Source organism: Pteronotus mesoamericanus, unplaced genomic scaffold, assembly GCF_021234165.1.
Source record: "Pteronotus mesoamericanus isolate MK-2021 breed Mesoamerican mustached bat unplaced genomic scaffold, CSHL_Meso_final contig_101, whole genome shotgun sequence".
In the NCBI taxonomy this organism is placed as follows: Eukaryota; Metazoa; Chordata; class Mammalia; order Chiroptera; family Mormoopidae; genus Pteronotus; species Pteronotus mesoamericanus.
In genome coordinates this window covers 215,967-240,011 of record NW_026555001.1, presented here as the reverse complement: position 1 = coordinate 240,011, position 24,045 = coordinate 215,967, and the positions used below count along the sequence as shown (strand labels likewise).

The following is a 24,045-nucleotide window of genomic DNA, read 5'->3' as shown; positions in this document are numbered from 1 at the left end:
AGGATTCTAAATGCTGCGGAGGTAATTCAGAGCCATGTAAAGTTGCACCATATGTTTTGGGGTTGCCGGCTGCTTATGTGCATGGGGACCGGGTTTCATGCCAGTCTGCAAAACCTAGGGCTGGCACTCTCCTCACTGCGGTTTGCACCGGGTGAGGGTCTGGGTGCCACTTTTTCTCTCCCTGGAGGAGAATCTGCTTGGGGCCACTGGCCTCCAAGAGGGGACCCACAAGTAAAACAGGTTCCCCCAAAACCTACCCCTGATAACATCAGGCCTGGCCAAATAGTATTTCTTTAAAAAAAAAATTTTTTTTTGTTTCATTTTATTGGATAAAGATTAAGAAAGCGCCAGCGTCTGAGAGAAGAAAAGCAAGCCACGCCTGGTGGCACGCCAGCCTGGCGAGGGTCCCTGGCGCGGCAAGACGGGCCGGCGGGCGGGCAGTCTACCTGGAGGCGCTGGTCTCCGCCAGGCGGTTGTTCATGATGCCCAGCGCACCCACGCCGCCCGAGAAGCCGTTTTGGCGCGTGTTGACGCACACGCTGCGCGGGTAGCCGTTGGCCGTCTCGGACAGCTGCTTCTGCAGCAGCGCTAGCGACACCTTGTTGGAGGCGGTGAGGTCGCGCATGGAGATGAGCTCTCCCGACAGGCGGCGGCCCTCGGCGTCGCTGTCGCTGGCCGCGGGGTCGACGCCGAGAGCAGCCAGGCGGCGGCGCAGCCGGGAGCCGGGGGTGATGGCGTTGCGCCGGGCCAGGGGCGCGCCGGGTGTCGGGCAGCAGCGGGCGCAGCAGCGACAGCTCAGCTTGCGCAGCATCCAGTTGAGCACCTGCTTGATGAGGATGGAGATGACATTGAAGAGCGAGTAGATGCAGCACACGCCGAGCAGGATGAAGAGGAAGTTTCCCAGGCGGTAGAGTCCCTGGTTCCGGTAGGCGGCGTGCTGGCTGCTCACCAGGTCCCCGAAGCCGATGGTGCTGAAGGTGACAAAGCAAAAGTACAGTGAGTCCACGTAGTCCCAGCCCTCCACGCTGGTGTACATGGCCGAGGCGCAGCACGAGAGCAGCACGGCGAACAGGCCCAGAATCAGCAACACGTGGTACACTGAGGGCTTCCAGCCTGCCAGGCAGTCGGCCTCCGAGAGCGCCGAGCCGCTGCGGAAGGTGGCGGGCAGCAGGCCGCTGCGGCGCAGCTGGCGCTCCCGGCAGGTGCGCATGATGAAGGCCAGCAGCGAGATGATCCGCTCCAGGAAGAGGTTGAAAAACAAGATGGTCCCTGCGCAGCCGAACAGCCCGTAGGCGATGAGGAACGCCTTCCCGCCCACAGTGGCGGGGGTGGTCATGCCGAAACCTGTAGAGACAGGGCAAGGGTCAGCGAGGTCCTGGTTGGGCAGGAGGTCCCTACCGGGTGGGCACTCTGAGTATGCAGGTGATGACATGGCTTCTGCATTGAGTGGCATCACTCAAGTGGAGAGAGGAGTTAGTATGTAGACATTTCTCTCCCTTAGTGGCGTTAGACATTGTTCCTGATCTTGGCAGCCCATAGACTGTTGGAAGAGACACGGCCCCTTCTGTTGGAGATCTATACATTAAAATGGGTGGGGCAAGATAGTCACTAGGAAGGGCCCATCAGGGCACAAAACAGAAACCACTACCAGGACAGACCACCCAGGTGCCTACAAAGTAAGTGTCACCTGTTCTTTCACCCCTTGAATGGGTTTTTTTTTAAATGTAACCAGTGGCACATCTGGGTCTTATCAGGATAGAATTCCATAAAGGCTTCATTTTATCTGGGATTTGTGGGGACCAGGTAGAATGTATTCAGTCCAGGTAGCTATATTTGATGGTCTATGAAACTTACAAAAGGATTTTTTGAGAACGAGTCCACAATCTTTGGAGAGTAAACATGGTTTTGCCATTGAGTGTCAGCTGCTTCTCACACCAGGCCCATCATCATCCCGACTCCCACTTGCGAATGGTCCAGGGCAGTCCTGTGCTGCTTTTGCCCGGGCTGATGGGCTCTGTGTCTGGGCAGCTGCTTATTGCTTTGAACTCTTACAATTAAACCTTAACTCACCCACTTACTCAAAGCACAGTCTTTAAAGGAGATTCTTTATCAATTGATTTCTGCAAAAGGCTTGGCTTCCCTGCAGTGGGCTCAGCCCATGCCACGCAGGGCAGCACGGGGTGGCAGCTCTGCCGCTCCTGCTCGCGCTCTCAGCCTGCTGCTGGCTTTCGTTTCTGTGTGGGACTCATGGTTGCCTGACTGTTTATATGAGGGGATTGAATCTCTTGGTAGGAAGATTCGCTGCTGCGTGGAGTATGAGCTGGGAATGAATCATCTGTCTGAGTAGCACTGTGGCAGCTTTCAACACCTCTGCAGCAAAAGGTCAGGGGCTTCCTTTTGCTTTAATTCATGTCCAATGTCAAGAGGGCCACCTGTGCACGGCTGGTGGGGTGGGGCCAGCCCTGGGAAGGGGGAAGTGGAGTTTTGACTCTCTGGGCTTACTATTTCCTTAAAAAGGCCTGAGAAAATATTTTCTCAGGGTGATTCCTTTAACCTGCGTGCTCATTGGTCTCTAGATTCCCTGGAGGAAATGCCCACTTGCCTGGCCATGGTCTTGATCTTATGCCTAATGGCTCAAGTTAGGAGCAAATTTTATGATTGCAACACCCACGTTGAGGAAGATGGATTATATCCCTAGGTTCAGAATTTGGCCACAGGAGAGTGAAAAACCAAACTAGCCATGTTACTGGTACTGTCTTCTAAGAGCACCACACAAGCCTCCATTCCTCTTAGAAAAGCAAACCGCAGCCCTCCGGGGCTGAGGCTCAGTCATGCCTCCTGGCCTCCAGAGTCCTCCCTCCTCTCGTGGCTCTCTTCCCAGTGCCTGCTGCTGGGGAGGGGGCCACTGCTCCCGCTTGAATGCTCCCACCGAGGCAGACCTGTCGTGTGGCACACCTAGGACAGGCAGGGCTATTCAGGCCAGACTTGACCCAGGGCTTTGGGACAGCAGGAGGAACGAGACACTGCTTTTGGCTAACTGTCTTGCTCGTTGCTCACAAGCAGGGTTCTCATGTGCCCCTTGTGGTCCCCACAGGACTGTCCCTGCCTGGCCTGCCCCGAGTCAAAGGTCATCGCTTCCTTCTCCCAGAGCATCCTCAGATCCCTGCAAACTCCTCCATGCCTGGACTCAGGGCTTCCGCCCCAGGCTCCCCTTTGGAGTCCGTGTTTCTTGTTGAGCATGTGTCCTCCTGGGTGTCCCTGAATGATGGAACCAGAATGCGACCTGTTTTTCTACGCCCCATTCTCCTTCCCCACGGAGGTGTGGCCTCGTGCTAGGGCCTCTACGTCGCAGCACCACCACATACGCAGCTGGAAGACCAACGTCCACCATTCATCCCTCAGCAGACAGTGACATGGTTTGAGAGGCTTCATACCAGGCTCAGGTATATGGTGGAAAACCAGAGAGACGCAGTGTCTGCCCTCGTAGAGTCTCTGGGCTGCTTTCTCAGAGGTTTTGTTCAGATGCTCACCCTTCCGCTGCCAGCAGCTCGTCCCTGGGCCGGGGCACAGCTTTGCCCTGCTGCCGCCACGGAGAGGCTGGGCCAGAACTTGTCCTGGGGTCTCCTCATGGGCATGACTGCAGGCCCCGAGTGAGGCCAAAGGCGTGACTGGCTGTGGCGCTCTCTTCCCAGAAGTGGACAGGCAGGTCACGAGGTTCTCTGACCATGCACCCAATGCAAATGTCCCTCCCTCTGCACCGATTCCTGAGGTCTGACGCATGTGCCTGCTTCACCTCCCTTTGCCTCCCTCAAGGCCACATTGTCAGCCCAGCTTGGGAGACAGGTGGAGGGGGTATGGTGCACCCTCCTTCCCCACCAATAGGCTCAGAGCTCTGCAGGATGCTGGGGCACTGGCCTCAGGCTTTTGGCCGAGGGCAGTGGGGTCCCTGCCTGGGCTGCTGCCTAGCCAGACGCTTCCCAGAGTGGAGGAGCAGTCCCCCAAGCTCTGACAATCTGCAGGGAGTCAGGCCGGCTCCGAAGAGGGGCCTGGAGGCTTCGGGATGAGAAAAGACAAACCCAGCCACCCTGAAAATCCTCTCCTTCCCCAATCACACCCTGGAGAGGCGTGATCCTTCCCCAGCTTTGCGCCAAGCCTGCTATTTTGTTTATGCCACGATTGATCTGCCATCTCAGTTTGCAAAGAGCAGACGCTTGGCTTTATTATGCCACTTTGACAAAAGCTGTTAAACTCATTCCCACAGCCTGTCTGGTGCCACCTTCACAAATGGGGGCCCTGGTGACAGGGCCTCCGGAGTTCAGCTCAAAGAGCCTGGAATCGGGATGGGGGGGGCCAGTGCTGATCTGTATCACGGGCGCTTGATGGAGCCTCTGTGCCAGACACGGGACACAGCCAGTCCCTCCAGCCACCCTGTGAGAGAGGCATCATCAACCCCAACAATGGAGGCCAGGACATGGGCCAAGGGGGTGGGGGGTACTCGCCCAAGTCATAGTTTTTGAGTGGCTGAGCTGACCCTGAGGCCCTTCCCACTGCGCCAGAAGATGGGAGGTCTTGGCTCATCACCTCTGGCACCTTGTCCTGTTGGCTCTGTAGCGTCAGCTCTGAGGAGGAGAAATATAATTGATAGTCCAATCCAGGATAATTTTGAGAGGAACAGGGTGCTACTAATAGATACCCCAGGAGAGCATGTATAAGCCAGGACTGTTCCAAGCACCTGGGATGTATGATTAAAATGCAGATTCCAAGGCAAGTCCCACCTCAGAGGTTTATTTAGTACATGGAGCTCTCACTATTTCCAGGCTCTTTGCCAGGTCAGAAGAGGGCCCCAGGAATCTACATTTGGCAACTGTCTCCTGATGATTCTGATGCTGCAAATGGGCTAACACACTTCCTTTAAGAAAGAATGTTACATCCCTGATGACCTTCTGGTTGGAAGCTGCCTTGTATTGTTCTAATAAAGGTTTATTATTATTTTCATGAATCTTTCTAGCCTCTAGTGAATGAGGAAATGTATAAATTAGGCACTGATAGTTATTTATTGACTGAATGACTGAAAGTAAAAACTTTAAGAACTTCTAAAGCCTGAGAGTTAAATATCAGAAAAAGTAAGAAAACTGAAAAGTGCAGTCCATGAGCAGGGGGTGGAAAAGGAAGTGTTAGGGTTGCCAGATAGAATACAGGATGCTTAGGTGAATACTACTATCATTTCAAATAATGAATCATTTTTTAGTGTAAGTAGGTCCCATGTGATTTGTTATCTGAAATTCAAATTTAACTGGGAGTCCTGTATTTTTATTTGCTAAATCTGGCAATCCTACCACGGGGCCACTTGCCTGTGAGGTGCACTCCTCTGAGAATCCTTCCCCAATATCTCCACCTCCTCTGACCCTTCCTGACAGGCCAGAGGAGGGATTAGCAGCCTCATTTTAATAGTTAAGCCGCCTGAAACTCAGGCCCAAGGCAGGGTCAGCAGCCAGGCCTGCCCGTGCCCCTCGCTCTCCAGCAGAAGGAGCCGTGGAGTAGGCTGTGGGGTGGAGGGTGGGCTGCCGCCAGGACACTCACTGACTGCGGGGAGGAGAAGGGAGGCTTCTGGCCATGCCCCTCGGAGGAGGGCTGGACTTGAGAGAACACCGGGCCAGGGAGCCCTCCGCTATGACGTGAGCTCCCGCCCTGGAACCTCAGGACTGTCCATGTCGTCCGTGTGCAAGTCACTCTTCGGGGACGACAACCAGCCTGGATGAGTCCCAAACCCCTTGGGAGAAGTGGGGCTGGAAGAGTGACTGGGAACTGTCAGTAAAGCATTCAGTGAGGAAGGAGACCGTGGAGGGGATAATAATAGCTGACACGTGTGGAGCCCTCACTATTTCCAGGCACTTTGCCAAGACTTCGTGTGTATCAGTGCATTTCACCCTCACAACAACTCTTGTGAGATACTCCTTCATTCTAAGTCACACCTTTTTCCTTGAATTTTAACATCCCTGGAACCAGGATGAATCTTACAATCAATGACCTGACAGTTTATTTCATAGCATTTTAAATTCTTAATGGTATATGATAATGGTACAATTATAATTGACAGAGATTTGATGAATGGCAGAGGAATTATTTTCATCCCCAGTTGTGTGAGATTACAGTTGTGTGAGATTAGTTAAATGTAAACTAAGTCACATTTAATAGATGAAGACACTGAGGTTAAATCACTTGCTCAGATCACAGAACAATCAAGTGGCAGAGCACAAGTTGGAAAGCAGAGGACGGAGCTTGTGATGTGATGAGGAAGAAGTCAAATGCATAAGAGTTCAGAAGAAAAAGACGTGGGTTGCTTCTGGCTGGTACAGCGTTTTTTCACTCTGGCTGCACAATAGAATCACCTGGGAAACATAAAGCCATTCCCAAGGCCCAGGGGCACCCAGACCAGCTCAGGTCAGAACCAGGGCTGAAGTCCTTTTGGTAGAGTGACTGGGAAAGAGAGAGAGGAAGAGGTATTTGGGTTCGGCACAGAAGGGTGGGTGAGATTTTGAGAGGGAGATGTAGAGACGTGGTTTGAGAAAGGCGTGCCCCGCTGTGAGAGCACGCAGGGCTGGCTGTGTGGGGGGTTCAGTCGGGCTGGCTCCCACCTGCAGCTCGGTGCCTGCCCCGCAATGTGCAGTGACTCCTGCTGGTGGGGAAACTGCACAAGGAAGAGGACGAGGCTGAGGGAACTTCCCCTCTACCTCGTATTGGGGCTGAACTTAAAAGGGGCTTTGTGGGAGTGGTAGCTTCATCTGGCACCTCTAGGAGATTCTCCAGCACCTGACCGTGGCATCTGGCAACATGCTTTGCCTTCTAGAAACTGAAAGCACCGGAAACCTCCAGCTGCAGAAGATAAATTCAGCAAGTCTCCATTCCTGAAGCTTGGGAAGGGCCAACATTACCTTTCTTGGACAGTTGAGAGCAGAAGCTGGGAGCAGGGGCTGTGGCCCTACACTCTGGAGCCTCCACTTGCTGGAGGGGCAACGTGAATGTGTTACTTTTCCCTCTAAAAATGGTTTGATGACTGCCTACCCTGAAAGGTTGTTGTGAGGAGTAAACAAGGCAGTGGTTCCCAATGCTTCCCACAGCATCCAGGACGTGGTAAGTGCTCAAAACGAAGCAAGCTCAGTTGGGAACCACCACCGGCGAGGCTGGCCCTGGCGTCACAGCTGAAGTGCATCCCGGTTTCACCGGATGCAAGCTACAGACAGACCATGACTGGGAATTTCAGCGATAAGGAAAAGCTCCTGTATAGACGTCCAAGACCAAGTCTGTCGTTGACTTGCTGTCCTTTCTACTCCCTGGGCCTCAGAGTCCTCAGGGGTCCCGGAGAGTGGCAACACCCCCTCTGAGCTTGCTTCAGGCTCTGGCCCCCGCGCTGGTGAGAGGCCCCGCTAGGAGGAGGCACCACCTTCTCCAATCCCAACACTGAGTGTGGCAGCAGGGCGGGAAAGTGGAGCTGTTGTGGAAGAGTTGAGACTGTGGGCTGCTCTCTTTGTTGACGTTTGTGGATTGGTCTAAACTGCAAACTAGTGGACAGACAGCTCCCTGAGGGCCGCGTGCTTGGTTTTCTTGGCTCCATAACTGGTGTGGGCTGAGTCCATACCGGAGGCTCCACGACTCAGGCCAAAGAGGCAGTGGCCGGCAAGACTCCAGGGAAAAGTGGGCCTCTCACCATTTTCCTGTTTGCTTTGGGCTTGTTCTGTGGGGACCTTTGGGATGGTGGTCTCTGTTTGATGAGGGTAGGGCGGCAGGCGGGGCTGGCTGACAGGGTAGGGACCTAGGAGAAGACTGCATGCCACAGGCTGCAGGCTGGTGGTTTTTCACATCAGAAAATTTTGGGTAAACTACAAGCAATGGGCAAGTGACCCCAAGAATCGGCTTTGGACCCTGGCACTATTTTCCTCCCTGGTGGGGCAACTTGAACCTTCCCTGACTCTGCACTTCATCTGTGTGATTAAGGTTTTCTCTCCACACCAGAAATCATTCAGCCAAGTGAGTAATTAAAAGCTGGTTAACTACTCCTGCCTCCAGGGCAGCTCCTCCTTGACAACCTCTCCCTGGCAGTTGTGTCAGGCTCAGGCCCTGGGAGCTGGAGCTGGCGGGAAGACGGCTCATTTACACAGAGCCCATCCTCCATCCTGTCCCTGCCCAGTGCAGATCTGTCCCTGTCTCTCTGATGACTAATTCAGAAGTGAGATCACCGCTCCTCCTGCCCCCCCCAAAAAGACCAGAGCCCTAGGCTCAGCCCAGAACATGGCAGAAGACTAAGTCCAAGGTCAGGGAAGGTGGGACAGCCACTGATGGGGCAAAGGCCTGGCCAACCAGAGCTGGCGCTGGCGCTGGCGTGGTGAGGTGAGGTGAGCAAAGCCCCGATGTCGGCCCTGGCTGCGTTCCTTGCTCCCCCACCTCACGGTCTCCACACAGGGCTGTGGCAGGCACATGCCACCTCTCAGAAGGGCACAGAGACCTGGCTGTGGGGAGAAGGCAGGTCCGTCCACCTCTGCTTGGAACTGTCAATACCATGTCAATTGAATCACATTTTACCTCACATCATTTATCACAGAGGAGCAGATTTTTAAAAAGGAAAGCTATGGTGGTTCCCATAAAGCAGGGACTCCAGCTGTCATGTGGACAGTTCCAACCTCTCTGTCAATTTAGTTTTTGACACCTAGAGAAGCACCCCTCATCCCTGCGCAGGGGAAGGAGGGCCTCTGCACCCAGGCGGCAGGGAGAGGTAGGGAAAGGGGGCCCGGGGGCCCGAGCAGCTCAGGAGGACTCACTCAGGCCCAGGGGCCATTCTGCACTCCTGGATCTACCCACGCTGCCCCCGGCCCTGGCCTCCTCCCCTCCCCTCTTCTCGCAGCCTAGCTGGCTGCTCCAGAGGAGTGATACAGATGCCAAGGCAAAATGAAAACAAACCCACGCTTGAAAGTCGCAGCCAGGGAAGTACTCTAGAGGGTCCCTGCAGAACCCCGTGTCTGCCCTGCGGGCCCGCTGGCAGCCCCCTGCTCTATAGGCCGGTAAACCTAAGGGCCTTGGTTAGGGCCGGGCTGGGTCAGGAGGGCCTAGACTGGTGGCCCCTGGACTGATGCTAAGGGGTGCGGGGCACACCCTTCTCCAAACGGGGTGGGAGCCCGTTTCTACTGCACATCCTGCTCTCAGCCACCTACAGGGAAATGAGGTGGATCCCCGGCTCACAGGAAGTGAGGGATGGAGGGGCTGGCTTTAGGGGAGTCCCTAGCCCATGCCCAGCTCTGACGGTGCTTTCACAGATGTATTATTCCTCAGAGCAACTCCTGGAAAATGGGGGTCATGCTCCTTATTCAGGCAAGGGAGCCAAAGCTCAGAAGTAGAGTAACAAGTGAAAGAACAGCACCAGCACACAGGCCCAACCTCACCCCCATGGCTCTTTCTGGTCTTTCTCGAGGCCCAGCTCAGCCTTTGGTTCAAAGAGCACAACTGTGATTTTGCTCTGAAACCTGTAAATGATTGTACCAAGCTGAAGACTTGGCTAAAATGCCTGCCCTGGGTCTGTGGCATGAGTACACCAGATCCCATACGACAGGAGGCAGAGGCTGGGGCTCAGTGGTTTCAACGACCTTGTCCAAGGTCACAGAAAATGGCACAACTAGGATTCCCGCTCAAGTCTGCCTGATTCCAAGTCCCACATTCTTGCACTCACACCTCGCATTTAGCCCCCGCCCCCAATCCTACCGGGAGGCCCTGTTGACCAGGATCCCAGACTCGCTGGTTTTCTGGAAACATTTTTTCTCCTTCTGGTCTGTTCTGCACATTGTCCCGGATCGACTGCATCCAAGCACATCTCTCCCAAGATCCCTCTCCTGCCTAAGCCGCACCAAGCTCCCAAATGCCAGGAGGGTCTAGAATTTCTTAGACCAGCACCCAAGGCTCTGACCCACTTTTCTAGCATCACCCCTCCTCCTTGAACCTCCTTCAGGGGTCCCCCACTGACTTATTCACATACACATCCTCACTCACCAGGTACGAAAGCCTGCTCTGTGTCAGGCACTGAGCCTGGAGACTCTAAGCAGTGAGTCCTCTCTTGCAAGGACTCTTAACTGCTATCTCTACATTAAGTCGGCTCCTCAGAAAACAGCAACCATGGACCATGTCATCCTCGCTCTCCACTGTGACTGAAATGCCTTCCCTGTGATTTAATGTTTCATTTCCTGCCTTTAGGAAGGACTGGTGGAAACACCCACTGGAGGACGATGTCTGTGTCATGGGAAAACATCATTGTCCCTGTCCTGTATTTAAAGATGCATGGAATTCATTTCTCCGTTCATTCGGGGTCTGAAGTGTTGGTTTTCTGGGGGGCTTGTGTCCTGGCCCCCTTGTTTTGAACACCGAGTGCCAGGTTTGTCTGCTCAGTGGAAACTCAGAGCCAATGCAGTGTGACCAATTGCTGCAGGACTGTGTGCCAGCAGTTGGTACATTTCTCACCGGTTTTCAATGATTTTTTAAGCTTCTGTCACTCCTCCTGCCCCCTCTTTCTCCTGGCCACAAGATCTGTTGAATGCATGCTGTGTGAAAATGCTGGGCGACGACATGGCCCCGGCCTGTCAGAGCTTACAGTCAGTTTATTGGAGTTTTATCGCTTGAGTTTGTTCACCTCCTTTGTGGAAGTAAACTGGCTTTTAGTCATATATCTATAATGAGCACCATCAATTTCCAGAAATCTTCGAGTCATTGTAGTCCCACCAAATATATGGAATCTCTTTCTCCAGGGTGGCCTTGGAATGCAGGCCACCTCTCCTTTACCTAGGAAGGTCTGATATGTTTCAGTCCAAAGCCTGAGGGATGGCCTCAATGACCTCTTGTCCCCTCGAATACATATTCCCTAACCCTGCAGTACCTCAGAGTGTGACTGTATTTGTTGATAAGGCCTTTAAAGAGTCGATTATGGTCAAAAGAGTCCATTCAACTAGGTCCTAAGTATGACTGGTCCCCTTATAAGAAGAGGAGATTAGGACATAGACATGCACAGAGGGAAGACCATGGGAAGATACAAAGAGAAGACAGCCACCTACATGTCAAGAGGAGAGGCCTCCAAAGAAACCAATCCTGACACCTTGAGCTTGGACTTCTGGCCTCCAGAACTGTCATAAAGAAGCACCCTCCGGCAGTGCCACTTCTTTATGGCGCCCAAGCTGACTAATGCCGCCCGTTGGCTCAGCTGCAGAAGCCCTGCACGCTGCCCCTCGCTTGTTCTGTGTTTTACAGCGGCGGCGGCAGCAGGGAGCTCAGATGCAAAGCTTAGTTTCTGAGCCCTGATCAGGAGGCTGTATTTATATTTATCCTGCTAACTGCAGGGGACTATTTATATCCAGAGCAATAACCTTCCAGGCAGGATGGGGGCAGCCAAGGAACCAGCTGCTTCCGTCAGGCCTGCTGGGCACACACGCTCAGGCCCCCGTGGTTCTCAGGGGCCACCTCCCTTCAGTTCTCTCTGATGCCAGCTCTCCTCACCCCCACACTGGGCTTGGGCTCCAGGGGCGGAGTCTAGACTTCTTAGTCCAGGGGGCCTGCACAGAGGCCGACTGCTTTTCGCAAGCTCTCCAGAACACGCACAGCCCAAGGACTGGTGCCTTTGTTAGCGAGTCGCAATTCTAGTCTCACTCAGCTCCAACACAATACTGGGTATTTAGTAGGTATTCCACAAGCAGAATAAAAAAGGGTTCTGGTATTTTTAAAATTACAGTAGTTCCCCCTTCTCTACAGCTTCACTTTCAGCAGTTTCAGTTGCCTGGGGTCCACCACGGTCTGAAAATATTAAGTGGAAAATTCCAGAAATAATTGATAAGTTTTAAATTGCACGCCGCCCTGCGTAGCATGATGAAATCTCGCACCGTCCTCTCCGTCCCACCCAGGACATGAATCATCCCTTTGTCCGGCACATCCAGGCAGTACACGCTACCTGCCCATTAATCACGTTGCAGTCCTTGCGCTTATCTGATCGACTGTCATGGTATTACAGTGCTTGTGTTCAACTAGCCCTTATTTTACTTCATCATAGCTCCAAAGTACAAGAGTGGTGATGCTGGCAATTCAGAGCCAAAGTGAAGCCTTAAAGTGCTTCCTTTAAATGAAAAAGTATGTGTGTATTGGAAAAATCATAGGCTATATAGCATTCGGCACTGTCTGCGGTTTCAGGCATCCACTGGGAGTCCTGGAACATAGCCCCCATGATGGGGGGCGGACTGCTGTAGTCTAGATTCATACCTTTATAAATTGTAAAGTGCCTCTGCCATTTGTCCTCCCTCCTTGCTTTCCTTCCTGGGAGATCTGAGGGGAGGATCTCCTGGGAAGGGGGCCAGCCACCCTGGGCTTGTCCTGGGGTCTTGCAGCCAGGCTGAGCTTTCGGAAGACTGTGGGAGGGTTCAGCCAGACCCTGGCCATACTGCACAGATTCTTGTATTATCGGAAAAATCAATGCCGCTGACTCGAGGTCCTCAGCAGGGACGGCATGTAAAGTGAGAGTACCGAAGCCAGGTGCTCAGGCTCCTGCTGCCTGCAAAGTGTGCAGGAGCCCAGTGCACGCCACAGTGACCAGCCGGAACAGACACAGAAAGGCGTCTATATAGGTTTTCAGCTCTGGCTGGTGGAAACACTTTACACTCCTGGGTAGCCTTGGGTCCGTCTACACACTGAAGTGCAGATGTGATGTCATTAAAGGAATTAATCGAGGTGGGGATTTTAATTTACTTGAGCATGTGCATCAATGTAACTGAAAAAGAGAGCTGCCAGACCCTGTCACAACCTCTACCACTGCAACAAGCACAGACAGCAACTAAGTTTTCTAGCTCTGATCATTACACTGTGTTGCTTTCCTTACTAGGCTTCTATGGAATTCGTGTTTTGTTTGGTTTTGTTTTTAAAGATTTTATTTATTTATTTTTAGAGGGAGGGAAAAGGAGGGAGAAAGAAAGGGAGAGAAACATCAATGTGCAACAGATACATCAATTGGTTGCCCCTCACATGCCCCCAACTGGGGCCCTGGCCTGCAGCACAGGCAGGTGCCCTGACCGGGAGGCGAACCAGTGACCCTTTGGTTTGCAGGCCAGCACTCAACCCACTGAGCCACACCAGCCAGGGCAGGATTTATGGTTTTAAAGGTCATTTTCATACACAGTTTATTTACCTTTCTTCCCAATTATCTATGAGGCAGGTGTTATCCTCAGTTTTCAGATGTACAATCTGAGCCTCTGAAAGGCATGATCTAAGGCAAAAAATGGGGGCAGGTGGTGCCAGAATATAAGTCAGTGACCCCACAGTGGCTGACCCTCCCTTGCAGGTCTCTGACCTCTGACAACACTATCCAGGGCTTTCAGAGTAGAAACCTGTCAGAGGCTCAGCTGTCCTGCTAGGTGTTCCTGCCCCACGGCTGGACAGACACCCCAAAAGGCAATGGGGAGTATTCCCCTAGCCCGACGTGTGCTCTGTTAGCTCTTGGAGAGAAAGGACATGGCGGGGAGGTCACGAGGCGGTGGACACCGTCTATGGACTGGTCTTCTGGGAGCTGGGCCAGCAAGCTGGGCTGGAGGGTGGGTCACTCCCTCCCCCTCCTCCCGGCCGCTGGGATCCTGGAGGTCCCTAACAGGATGCGGAACATCTTCACAGTCTTTATTTCCCATCTCTCTGCCAAGGAGTGAAGCATCGCCCACCCAGCTTGGATTCTCATAGCTGCTTCTGCCGCTGACGGGAGGGAGACAGGGGCTCTTCCTACCAACGAGGCTGGAAGATGCTCCATCCTGCTCCTGGGAGCAGGGCACCCCCAGATGGGGTGCTGGGTCTCTAGGGCCTCCCTCAGCTCTCAGTGGCAGCGAAAGGCCAAGCCACATTCTAGAAACACCGCCACCAATTTCCCCTCTCCTTCCTTTGGATGGACTGCTTCAGAGGAAAGCAAAGACTGACCTCCACCCTGACGACAGACAGCTCTCCCCCTGTACTGCCCCGCTCCCTGCCCCTTCCCCCTGGCTTAACAGTCACATGGTATTTCAGGGATAAAGCTAAGCCAATGGAGTTCTCATTGTCTCAGTTCTTAGCATAGTCACAGCCTGTGCTTCAGCCAGGCCTCCGAACCCTGGGGTAGCTCTGGCTCTTCTGCGCGGGGCCTCCATCTTGTCAGCTCTGAGCGACAGGGCTGCTCACTGAGAAAGGCAGCCAAGAAAGCCTCTCTCTTTCAAACCCCACCTTCCCTGGCCCTTGAGATGGCTAGCGCCATTGTTCCCAGTGCTCCCACTAAACGCATCAGTCCTGCGTACTTTCCTGCCTGCATAACTCATAGATTACAAAAGCTATAATTTCATGAGATTTGTTTTAAATGCTCTTTGTTGGCAGACATGGGCCCATGAGTGCTCTGTAATTTTCCAGCCTCCTAAATGGTACGTGGTAACGAGTACACTGTAATTTTCCAGCCTCCTAAATGGTACATGGTAACTAGTACGTACCACATACCAAACATAACCCAACCTCTTTCCACCCACTCAAACAACCCAATTACTCACTCCCTTACATGGTCTTTATCAGGGCCCTCTTTGGGATCCTTGGGCTAAGTCCTGTGGGGGATGCAATTGTGTTTCCAACAAACTATGGAACATCTTCTCCAAGGATACTATGCTTCCAACAACAGGGATGCTTTTAAAAAGCTTATGTGTACATCACATACCAATATATGAAAAGCAAGGCTCCAAATTTTGTGCCCCCCCCCCAAAAAAAAAGACTCAAAGGAAAGTCTCCTTAGTAGCTCTATTTTAGTGGTGGAAGTGTTTTTTTCTTTCACTTTTTTGTGCTTCTCTGTTTTCAGATGTTCTATAACTAGCAGATATTATTTTGATAAAGACTTTATTTTGTCATTTTTTTCTATTTTCCTCATTAATTTATTTTGTTCATTAGATTCCACATATAAGTGAAATCATATGTTATTTGTCTTTCACTGATGGCTTATTTCACTTAGCCTAGATAATAATCTCCAGGTCCATCCATGCTGTCGCAAAGGGTAAGAGTTCCTTCTTTTTTTATTGTTGTATGGTATTCCGTTGTGTGAATGAACTTCAGCTTTTTTATCCACTCATCTACTGATGGGCACTTGAGCTGTTTCCAAATCTTGGCTATTGTAAATAATGTTGCTATGACATTAGGGGTGCATATATTCTTTTGAATTGGTGTTTTGGTATTTTATCATTATTGTTTAAGGGCAGGGTCTAACAGTCTGGTGGGGAGGAAAGTCATAAATGTGTGATCAGATCTTCACTGGCAGAAACAAAATGAAGAAGGCAGGTCAGTGAAGCCTGAGTCATCAAGGTGGGCTGTGCAGAGGAAGTGGCCCTCGAATGCTACGTGGAATTTGGTTAAGTGAAGGGGACAGAGCAGGAGAGGGTGTTCTGTGCAGAGGTAATGCTGTAAGTAAAGACCTAGAGATGCATGGTAGTAGGTTTTGTTTGACTATTTCTAAAGATAGGGGATAAGGAGGAACAGAGAAGAGGGAGATGGTAGTATAAAAACCCCAGATTCAACTTTATGAAAATTCTTTTGTTTTCTTTGGGTAAATACTTTGCTGAGAACCCAGCTGGCATTATCTACAAGCTCTCTTGAGGAGCCCACCCCACATTCATCTCCCAGGGAAAGAGACCATGATGGACAGGAAAACCTATAAAGGAAGCAAGCGCTTAAGCACCCCAGGAACAGCCCCTCCCCCATTCAAGAACTTCCACTGGCTTCCCAGGGCCTAGAGCTGTGGGGCCCAGTTATCTGACTTGGACTCCTAAGACTCTGCAATTATTGCAAATGCGTCTGAATCTATTTGTTCACTGAACATTGTTCTCAGCCATAATAACTGTCTCCTACATGCTTGTGCTATTAGTTTCCAAATATATGTAAATGTAAAAACCATTAATGCATTTAAAAGTGGTACTGAATTAATTCAGAGACTTTCTATCAATATGTACTTCCCTATTAATGGAAACTCAATGTATATGTAACTTCTAGCATATAGATTCTGTAAAAATTATTTCTAACATTTAAAGTGATCCTCAGATTTTATTTATTTTAAAAAGACTTGATTTATTTATTTTTAGACAGCAAGGAAGGGAGGGAGAAAGAGGAGAGAAACATCAGTGTGTGTGGTTGCCTCTCACACACCCCCAAGTGGGGACCTGGCCTGCAACACAGCCATGTGCCCTGACTAGGAATTGAACCTATGGCCTTTTGGTTTGCAGGCCAGTGATCATTCCACTGAGCCACACCAGTCAGGGCTAATCCCTAGAGTTTAAAATGTTGGTACACTTCTGGTTCCAGATGATCATCTCAGTTGAATTTATCTGCTCTTTCTTTACAACCCTATTAAAATGATAGTAAAGGGATATACAGGTGTAAACCAGCAACAACAAGAATGGGGAGGGAGGTTTCCAGTGGATAAGGAATTCCAACAAGTTTCTGAAAGGTGGATAGCAGGGGAAAGAGTACTAACTGATGAAGGTGCACACAGTTCAGAGACGGTGACAGCTGAGGAGGGTAAGGAGATGAGGTGCCCAAAGAACCCAGGGAAACACTGCAGAGGTAATGGCTAGCTGCTCACCCACTGACCTACAGAGAAACTCGAGTCCACAAGATCCACCTATGCACACCGAGTTTCCAGTCTGATTTTCTATTTTTAATTCTTAAACGCGAATGGACAGCCACAGTGCAGACATCTGAGAAAAGCCGGCCACCTCTCTCTCGGTTCTCCTCCTAGCTCAGCTGCTCCATCTTTTAGACACTAAGGCTCAGTCTTCAGACCTCTTCTCTTCTGCATCCTCCGGTCACTCCCTGGAACTCAGTGGTTCCAACCTGGCTGTGCACTGGAGTTATCTGAGGAGTTTAACAAAATACTAATTCCTAAGCCCCACCCCCAGGGAGTATGATGCAATCGGATGGTGGGCGGAGCACCTGGGCATTAAGACTTTTTAAAACTCCCCAGGTAATTTTAATTTGCAACTAGGGTTGACAATCACTGTCCTAGCTGATCTTTGGTATGGCTTTAAATAACACTTATGCGTGGTTCATACCCCTGTCTGCACACTAGAATAATCTGAAGAGCTTTTAAAAATATCAATTCCACGGTCTGATTCCCCAGAGATTCTGATGGAATGGGCTTAGGATCAAGTGTGGATATTGATTTTTTTCCCTAAGTTTCTTAAGTGATTTTAATATCACTAAGAACCAGTAGTCTATAGGCTAACAAGTCCCAAATTTGTATCTCAGCTCTGACCTGTCCCTTAAGTTCTAGACTTGCATATCCAACTATCCAACTGACATCCATCTTGAAATCTAAGGAACAGCTCAAAATTAATATTTTCAAAACTAAGTTCTTGATTCTCGTCTCCCTCCCAGCCACCTCTTCTTTGATTCTACTGTAGTCGTCCTCATCTCAGTAAATGGCAAATTCATCCTTTTAGTTGCTAAGATCAAAAGTTGTAGAGCCCTTTCTGATTCCCCCCCCCCATACCATATATATATCTGATCCTTAGCAAATCCTGTCAATCTACTTTCAAAGCATATCCAGAATCTAATCACTGACTTTTGCTTCAGGCCATGAGGGAGTAGTTGGATCCAGACTTCCCGTTTACCTTAAACAACAGGAAGCTGGACAAAATCTACTAAACAATTATTTTCAGATACTGAAAAACAGGTAGTATAGGATTTTGGCGGTGAGAGGAGGGAAACAAACAAGACCTTTGATTGCCCTGATTTTCTTCCCAGAGGCAATATTCAGACAGCTACAGAGGGTGGAGTCTAGCAACCTCACTGAATTGAGGAGAGATTTAAGTTCAAGGAGGACAAGGCAGCTATAACAAAGGCAGTACCTGGAGAGGAAGAAACTACCAAGAGAAAAAACTTCAGAAATTTGCATTAGGGGTTCTCTTGAATATCTGGCTAAATAACAGTCTGCGCAGGTATAGGGTGAAACTCCTCAAGACCAAGAAACTTCCAAGATCATAGCAACTTCCAGGAAAGACAAATTGCTAGAGCTATAAGCCAAACAATTCCCAGAAATCTCACAGATCCAGAAATCACCCTAGTTTCCACCTGCCAGGGTGCCTAGGTTTCACTAAATATACTAAATAGAAAAGCAGACTGGAAACTCTTCAAATAGTAGAGACCCCAGAAAGGTTATGTCTTAACAGTGTGATTAAACTAGTTCCAGAAAAAAGGATCCTTCAGGATCTGTCTGTAAAAAGCTTAAAAACAAACCTGGAAAATTTCAGATTTATCTATAAGTAATCTAACCCTCCACCAGAACAAAGTCCAACCCTTTTTAATGGAGTACAACATAATCAAGTGTCAACAATGTAGAATTTAGAATGTTTCTAATAAATTATCAGACATGTAAAGAAGCAGGAAGATGTCATTCACAAATAAGAGAAAAAAAAAATCAGTCAATAGAAACAGACCCAGAAATGCTAATGGCTATGAAATTAACAGCAAAGGCATTTAAACAGTTGATACAAATATGGTAAATATGCTCAAGAATATAAAAGAAAAGATAAACATAATGGGGAGATAAAAGGACAAAATGAAAAAGAACTAAGCAGAACTTCTAGAGATAAAAAATACAATATCTGAAATTAAAATGTCACTGCACAGATTAACAGTACATTAGAAAATGCACACGCACACACAAAAAGATTAAACCCGAAGACAGAGCAATAGCAATTATTCAAAATAAAGCACAGTGAGGAAAAGAGTCTGGAAAAAAAAGAAAACAAAGAGAAAAGCATCAGTTACCTGTGAGACAAGATCAGGTGGTCTAACATATGTGTAACTGCAGTCCAAAAAGAGATGGAGGAGTAACAATTAGAATATTTGAAGAAATAATGGTAAAAAAATTTCCAAAGTTGATAAATTTTATAAACACAGATCCAAGAAGTTCAAGAAGTCCCAAGCAGGATAAACACAAAGAAAACAATGTCAAGGTATATCCAAATCAAATTACTGAAAATCAAGGATGAAGAGAAAATCTTAAAAGCAGCCAGAGAAAAAGAAAGAGACATTACTTATATATAAACAAAGATAAGAATCACAGATTTCTTGTCTGAAACTATGCAAGGGGGAAAAGTCTTGAAAATGCTGAAAGGAAAAAAAAACACTTCAGCCTAGATTTTTACACTCAGTGAATATATCTTTTCTGGAGATATTCTGAAAGATCTCCTCACCTCTCCCTGGGTCTGCCAATCACATCCTGATCCAAGTCACCATCATCCCTCACATAGAATATTTCAAAAGCCTCCCATGCTTCTACACGTGCTGCCCTACAGCTTTTTTCTTAAACAGTAGACAGAGTGATCTTAAAATATAAATCAGTTCATCTCACTCTTTTTCTCAAAATCCTCCAATGGCGCCCCATTTTACTAAGAATAAAATTCGAAGGCCTTCCCATGGACCACGCACCCTACATGATCTAGTCTTTGGCTCTTCTTTTGACTTCATATTCTAACACTGTCCCACTTGAACCTTCTCCAAACACTATCACAGCCTCACTGGCCTCCTTGCTCCTCCAACAAACCATACAAACTCCTGCGTTAAGACCTTGGCATTTGCTGGAATAATCCTCCTCCAGGCACCCTCATCTTTGCTCAAGGGGCATGTCATCAGGGACTGTTTTAGATCCCCTTATCAAAAACAGCACCCCCATTTCTATCACTCTCCATTGACTTACCTTGCTTTTTTCTTTGTCTTGTACTTATCACTATCTGATGTTTATTTATTTGTTTATTAAACATCCCCCCCACTCATAATGTTAGCTCCATACAGTGGAGAATTTACTTGTTCACTGTTGTATGTAGAATGTGAAATCAGGAATATACACATACAGTACAGCATCTATACCTCAAGTTTTTCTGGAACTGATCAGTTCTGGACTCCTTGACATATAAAAACATTTTGGTGGCCTGTGCATAGCTCAAAGGGGCTGGGAGGAGCTGTAAATGGCACATGTTATACTACTACAGTGGCACCAGTCTGGAGTTGGAAACCCTGGGCACATCACAAGGGAGAAGGGCTTGGGCCTTGCAGATGCTGGCTCGTTGGATCATGTTACATAGATAAGCTGGGTCTCCCCGCCCCGACCCCATTCCCACCCCGCAGGTTATGAATTGAATTACCTCCTTCCTTCTCTATACCCTGGGGAGGGGGACAGGGTCAGGAACCGGGATGGAATGAGTCAGTACTCAGCTCTAAGTCTGCAGCTAGTGTGCCCTTCTGGCCAATCTATTTTCAAAGCATACCCAGAATCTAATCACTGACTTTTGCTTCAGGCCATGGAGGAGTAGCCTTTTTACCTTAAACAACAGGAGGCTGGACAAAATCTACTAAACCATTACTTTCAGATACTGAAAAACAGGTAGTATAGGATTATGGCCGTGACAGAGAAGCTATACAGCTGGCCGTGAGAGAAAAGCTAAACAGCTATATTAAAAAAGAAGTTTTATAGAAAAACATTAAAGAAATACAGCCATGATTTAGCTAGAGATGAAGGTGATTCTGGGGACAAAGATGCCATGAATTAAGCATCACTGCTATTTACATACTAACCTCTATTGCATTCTTGCCACCCTCCCCCAGTGCCTTTCTCTCCTGCAGGACACAGGGGACTACCCTCCGCAATCACTGAGCAGGGAGGGGAGGGGAGGGGCTTCCTCCTCCAGCCTCAGCTTGATGTCACCCTGCCCCCTGTGTGGCTGTAGCCTCCTCAACTGCCATCATTAGATGCACACACAAACCCCTGGATGCATCATTGAGGTCCCCAGGCCCCCGATCAGCCTCTTTCCCTGGATCTTCATATGTGGCCTTGATATCAAGAAATGGGCCAGGAGCAGAGAACAAGATCCAAGATTAGTGGAGGTTGGGTGGAGTCCTGTTGAGTGCCATTCACTAGGTCCTGCCATGTGGCTCCTGAAAACATCCCTCATGGCTTCTCTCCTGCTCCTTTCCAAAATCCATGGGGTCCCTGGCCCCATTCCATGCCCCCTCTCCCCAGTCACTCTGCATTATAAACATTCAGCATCCCGGGTTCCCACAAAAACAAATGAACAACTATTTATTGACCCTCAGCCTATTATGTGAGCGTCCTCCCCACGACCCTGTGAGGCATACATCGTTGTCAGAAAGAGTAATATATAGCTCCTAAGTCTAACATGCCAAATTCTGCTCTTTGTTCTAAGTGTGTACAGCAGTAGCTATAAAATAAAATTATAACTATCACAGAACATGAGCCACTTAGAGCTCATGAAGTAACAACACACTAGTCATCCTTTTGAATGAGTTTGGAATCACAGTGCAGTTCAGAGCTGAATATACAAGCCAAGTACACACTCCTCAAGGATCTACCACCCCTAGAGACACATGAGCTCCCATAAAGTGGAGAGGACAGCTGGTAGTGGGCTGACTTAAATGTTCAGAGTGGACAGCCAAAACAAGGGATTTCACAATTATCATCTGGTTGTTTCCAGGCAGTCTCTGGCCAACAATTTAGACTTACTAGATGCCTGATTTAATGGTGTAACTATATAGTGACTAATCAGCCAGAATGCTCTTCTAAAACACTCATCATCATATTACACCGCTGCTCGAGAATAATAGCTAGGCTTTATTGCTCCTAATGGCCAAGGCAAAACATTTCTGTCTGGCCCTCTGCTCTGACCTAAACCTACCAAAGCAGTTTTACCTGTCATTGTTCCTTAACATGCCCGACTGTCCTGACCTAGCTCACACTGTTCCTCCAGGCCTGCCTACCCCGCAACCCAAGAGGTGGCATTAGGCAAGTGGAATGAGCAAAGGACCTGGGGTCCGGGACCTCAGCTCAAGGTCCAGATTTGTCACTTACTTTGTGGCCTCACCCAAATTATTTATTAATAAGACACTGGCGCACATTAGAGTGCTTATTAAATGCCAGGGCCAGGCTAAGCACCTACATTCATTGTCTCATGTAATTCTCCCAAGAACCATGTGAGATTTGAGGGAGCACCCCCCTCAAAAAAAAAAACAAAACCAGAATCATCTTCTGGAGGGTGGGCCCCTTGTAGTGCAGGCTTCCCCCACTACATGGGTGTTCTGGGAACCAATCCAAATCAGTGTACCAGCTGGCGCTGTTGTGAGAGGCTGTGTTCAGCTTCAATGAATTTTTTCTGAAGACTCCTTCAACACGTTTGCCCCTTTCATGACGGGTGATTTACAAGCGCACCTGCCCACACCGTGCTGAGTGTTCAGCAGTTTTTGACCAAAAATGGCATGACCCCCATGCCCCATCTTCGCTATTTACCCAATCTCACCCTGAGCGACTTTTTGTTTGTTTGTTTCCCCGAATGAAAGAAGTCTTCAAAGGGAAACGTTTTGCCGACGTGGAAGAGGTGAAACAAAAACAGCAGAAGCACTAAAAGCCATCAAAATTGGCAAGTTCGAAAAACTGTTTTGAGCAGTGGAAAAACATCTCAATAGGTGTCTTGCATCAAATGGTGAGTACTTTGAAGGTGACTGAAGTTTAAACATGTAAGACTAAATATACAATTTTTATAAATTAATTCTGGGTGTTTTTTGGGGGGCCCCCCCTCATTGGCACTATTATCATTTCCATTTTATAGATGTGAAAACTGGAGCTTTCAAAGTTTATTCATTTGTTCAGCAAACATCAGGTGCTACTTTGGCAATGGGAATACGACTGTGGATGAAAGCGGCAAGAATCCTGCTTTGGTGGAGTAGGAAGCGGCCAACCAGGCAATATGCAAATAAACAAATGCATGAGCCAGATAGTTTATAGAAGCGGTACACACTCTGCGTGCTATAGACAGTGGCTGGAGGTGAGTGGGGGACACCATTATAGTCAGGGTGGTCAGGAAAGCTCCTCAAGAGGCGATGTTTAAGCTGTAGACATTGAGGCTTGAATGCAGTTGAGGAGTCAGTCATGCTAAGAGTCAGGGAGCAGTGCTCCAAGGAGTAGGAACAGCACGTGCAGGTGCCCTGGGGTCTAATAAATCCACTTAAGCTGTGGTGAACTGAGCAAAAAGAAAGTGCCAGTGAGCCTGAGAGGGAGTAGGGCCAGACTGTGCATGGCCTTGCAGGCCGGGGTGGGGAGCCAGATTTCTTGCAATGGAAGTCACTGAAAGTTTTTAAGTAAAAGAAGGACTTGATCTGATTTATATTTTGAAAGATCTTTTTGGCTGCTGTGTGGAGAAGAGGTTGTCAAGGTGCAGAGAGGGAGCTCAGGGTTGGCTAAGAGCTGCCCTAGCAGCAGATGATAGTGGTGGCTGGGCTAGACCAGCAGTGCTGGGCATGGAGGTGAGTGGATGCAATTGGAATGTATTCTGCAGGTTGAATTGAGATTTTGATGATAGATTGAATATGGAACATTTGGGAGGAAAAGGAATCAAGACAGTTCCTTATGTTGGTGCCATTTATTGACATGAGAAAGACTGTGATTGGATAAGAGCCAAGTGTTCTATTCTGGTCATTTTGACACATATTAGATATCTATGTGAAGACACCAAGTAGGCGGTTGGACCTATGGTCTTGAAGTTTAATGTGGAAGATTGAGGTTATTTCCCTCAAGTCATAAACAGGTAGATGGGATTTAAAACCATGGGTGTGAAGAGATCGGACTATGCCAACCTAATACAGCTTTGGCGCAAGTATTATTTTGAGCTGAAGGCAGTGGAGAAAGAGCAGATACAGGAAAAGTTCTCTACTCTTCCCCTGTGTGCCTAAATGGAGGGTATAAGTTTTCCTTTGTAAAGATGTCCCACTCCCTTCAACTGTACCAGAAAGAGGAAAACAACTCTTAATCACCCTGAGACTGCATGAGATTGTCTGAAAAACAAACCTTACTAAAATAACCCTTATCATTTATTAGTTTCCCTATATATTTACCTTCCACAATTTACCACTCCTAAGAGCCCAAACCCCTTTTCCTTTGTCTTATAATTTCTCCACAATTTATTCCCCTTTGTAAAGCTGGCGTAT

General features: G+C 48.8%; 1 protein-coding gene across 1 annotated transcript in view; it reads right to left on the bottom strand.

Moving 5' to 3' along the window:
* Positions 1–355: 355 nt before the first annotated feature.
* The window catches only part of KCNK12 (potassium two pore domain channel subfamily K member 12), a 37,839-nt gene continuing 14,149 nt past the window's right edge, over positions 356–24,045 (bottom strand). The window contains exon 2 of the mRNA XM_054565755.1: positions 356–1,344. Coding sequence (XP_054421730.1) covers positions 443–1,344 — 902 coding nt within the window. The 3' untranslated portion in view covers positions 356–442. The remainder of the gene's footprint in view (positions 1,345–24,045) is intronic.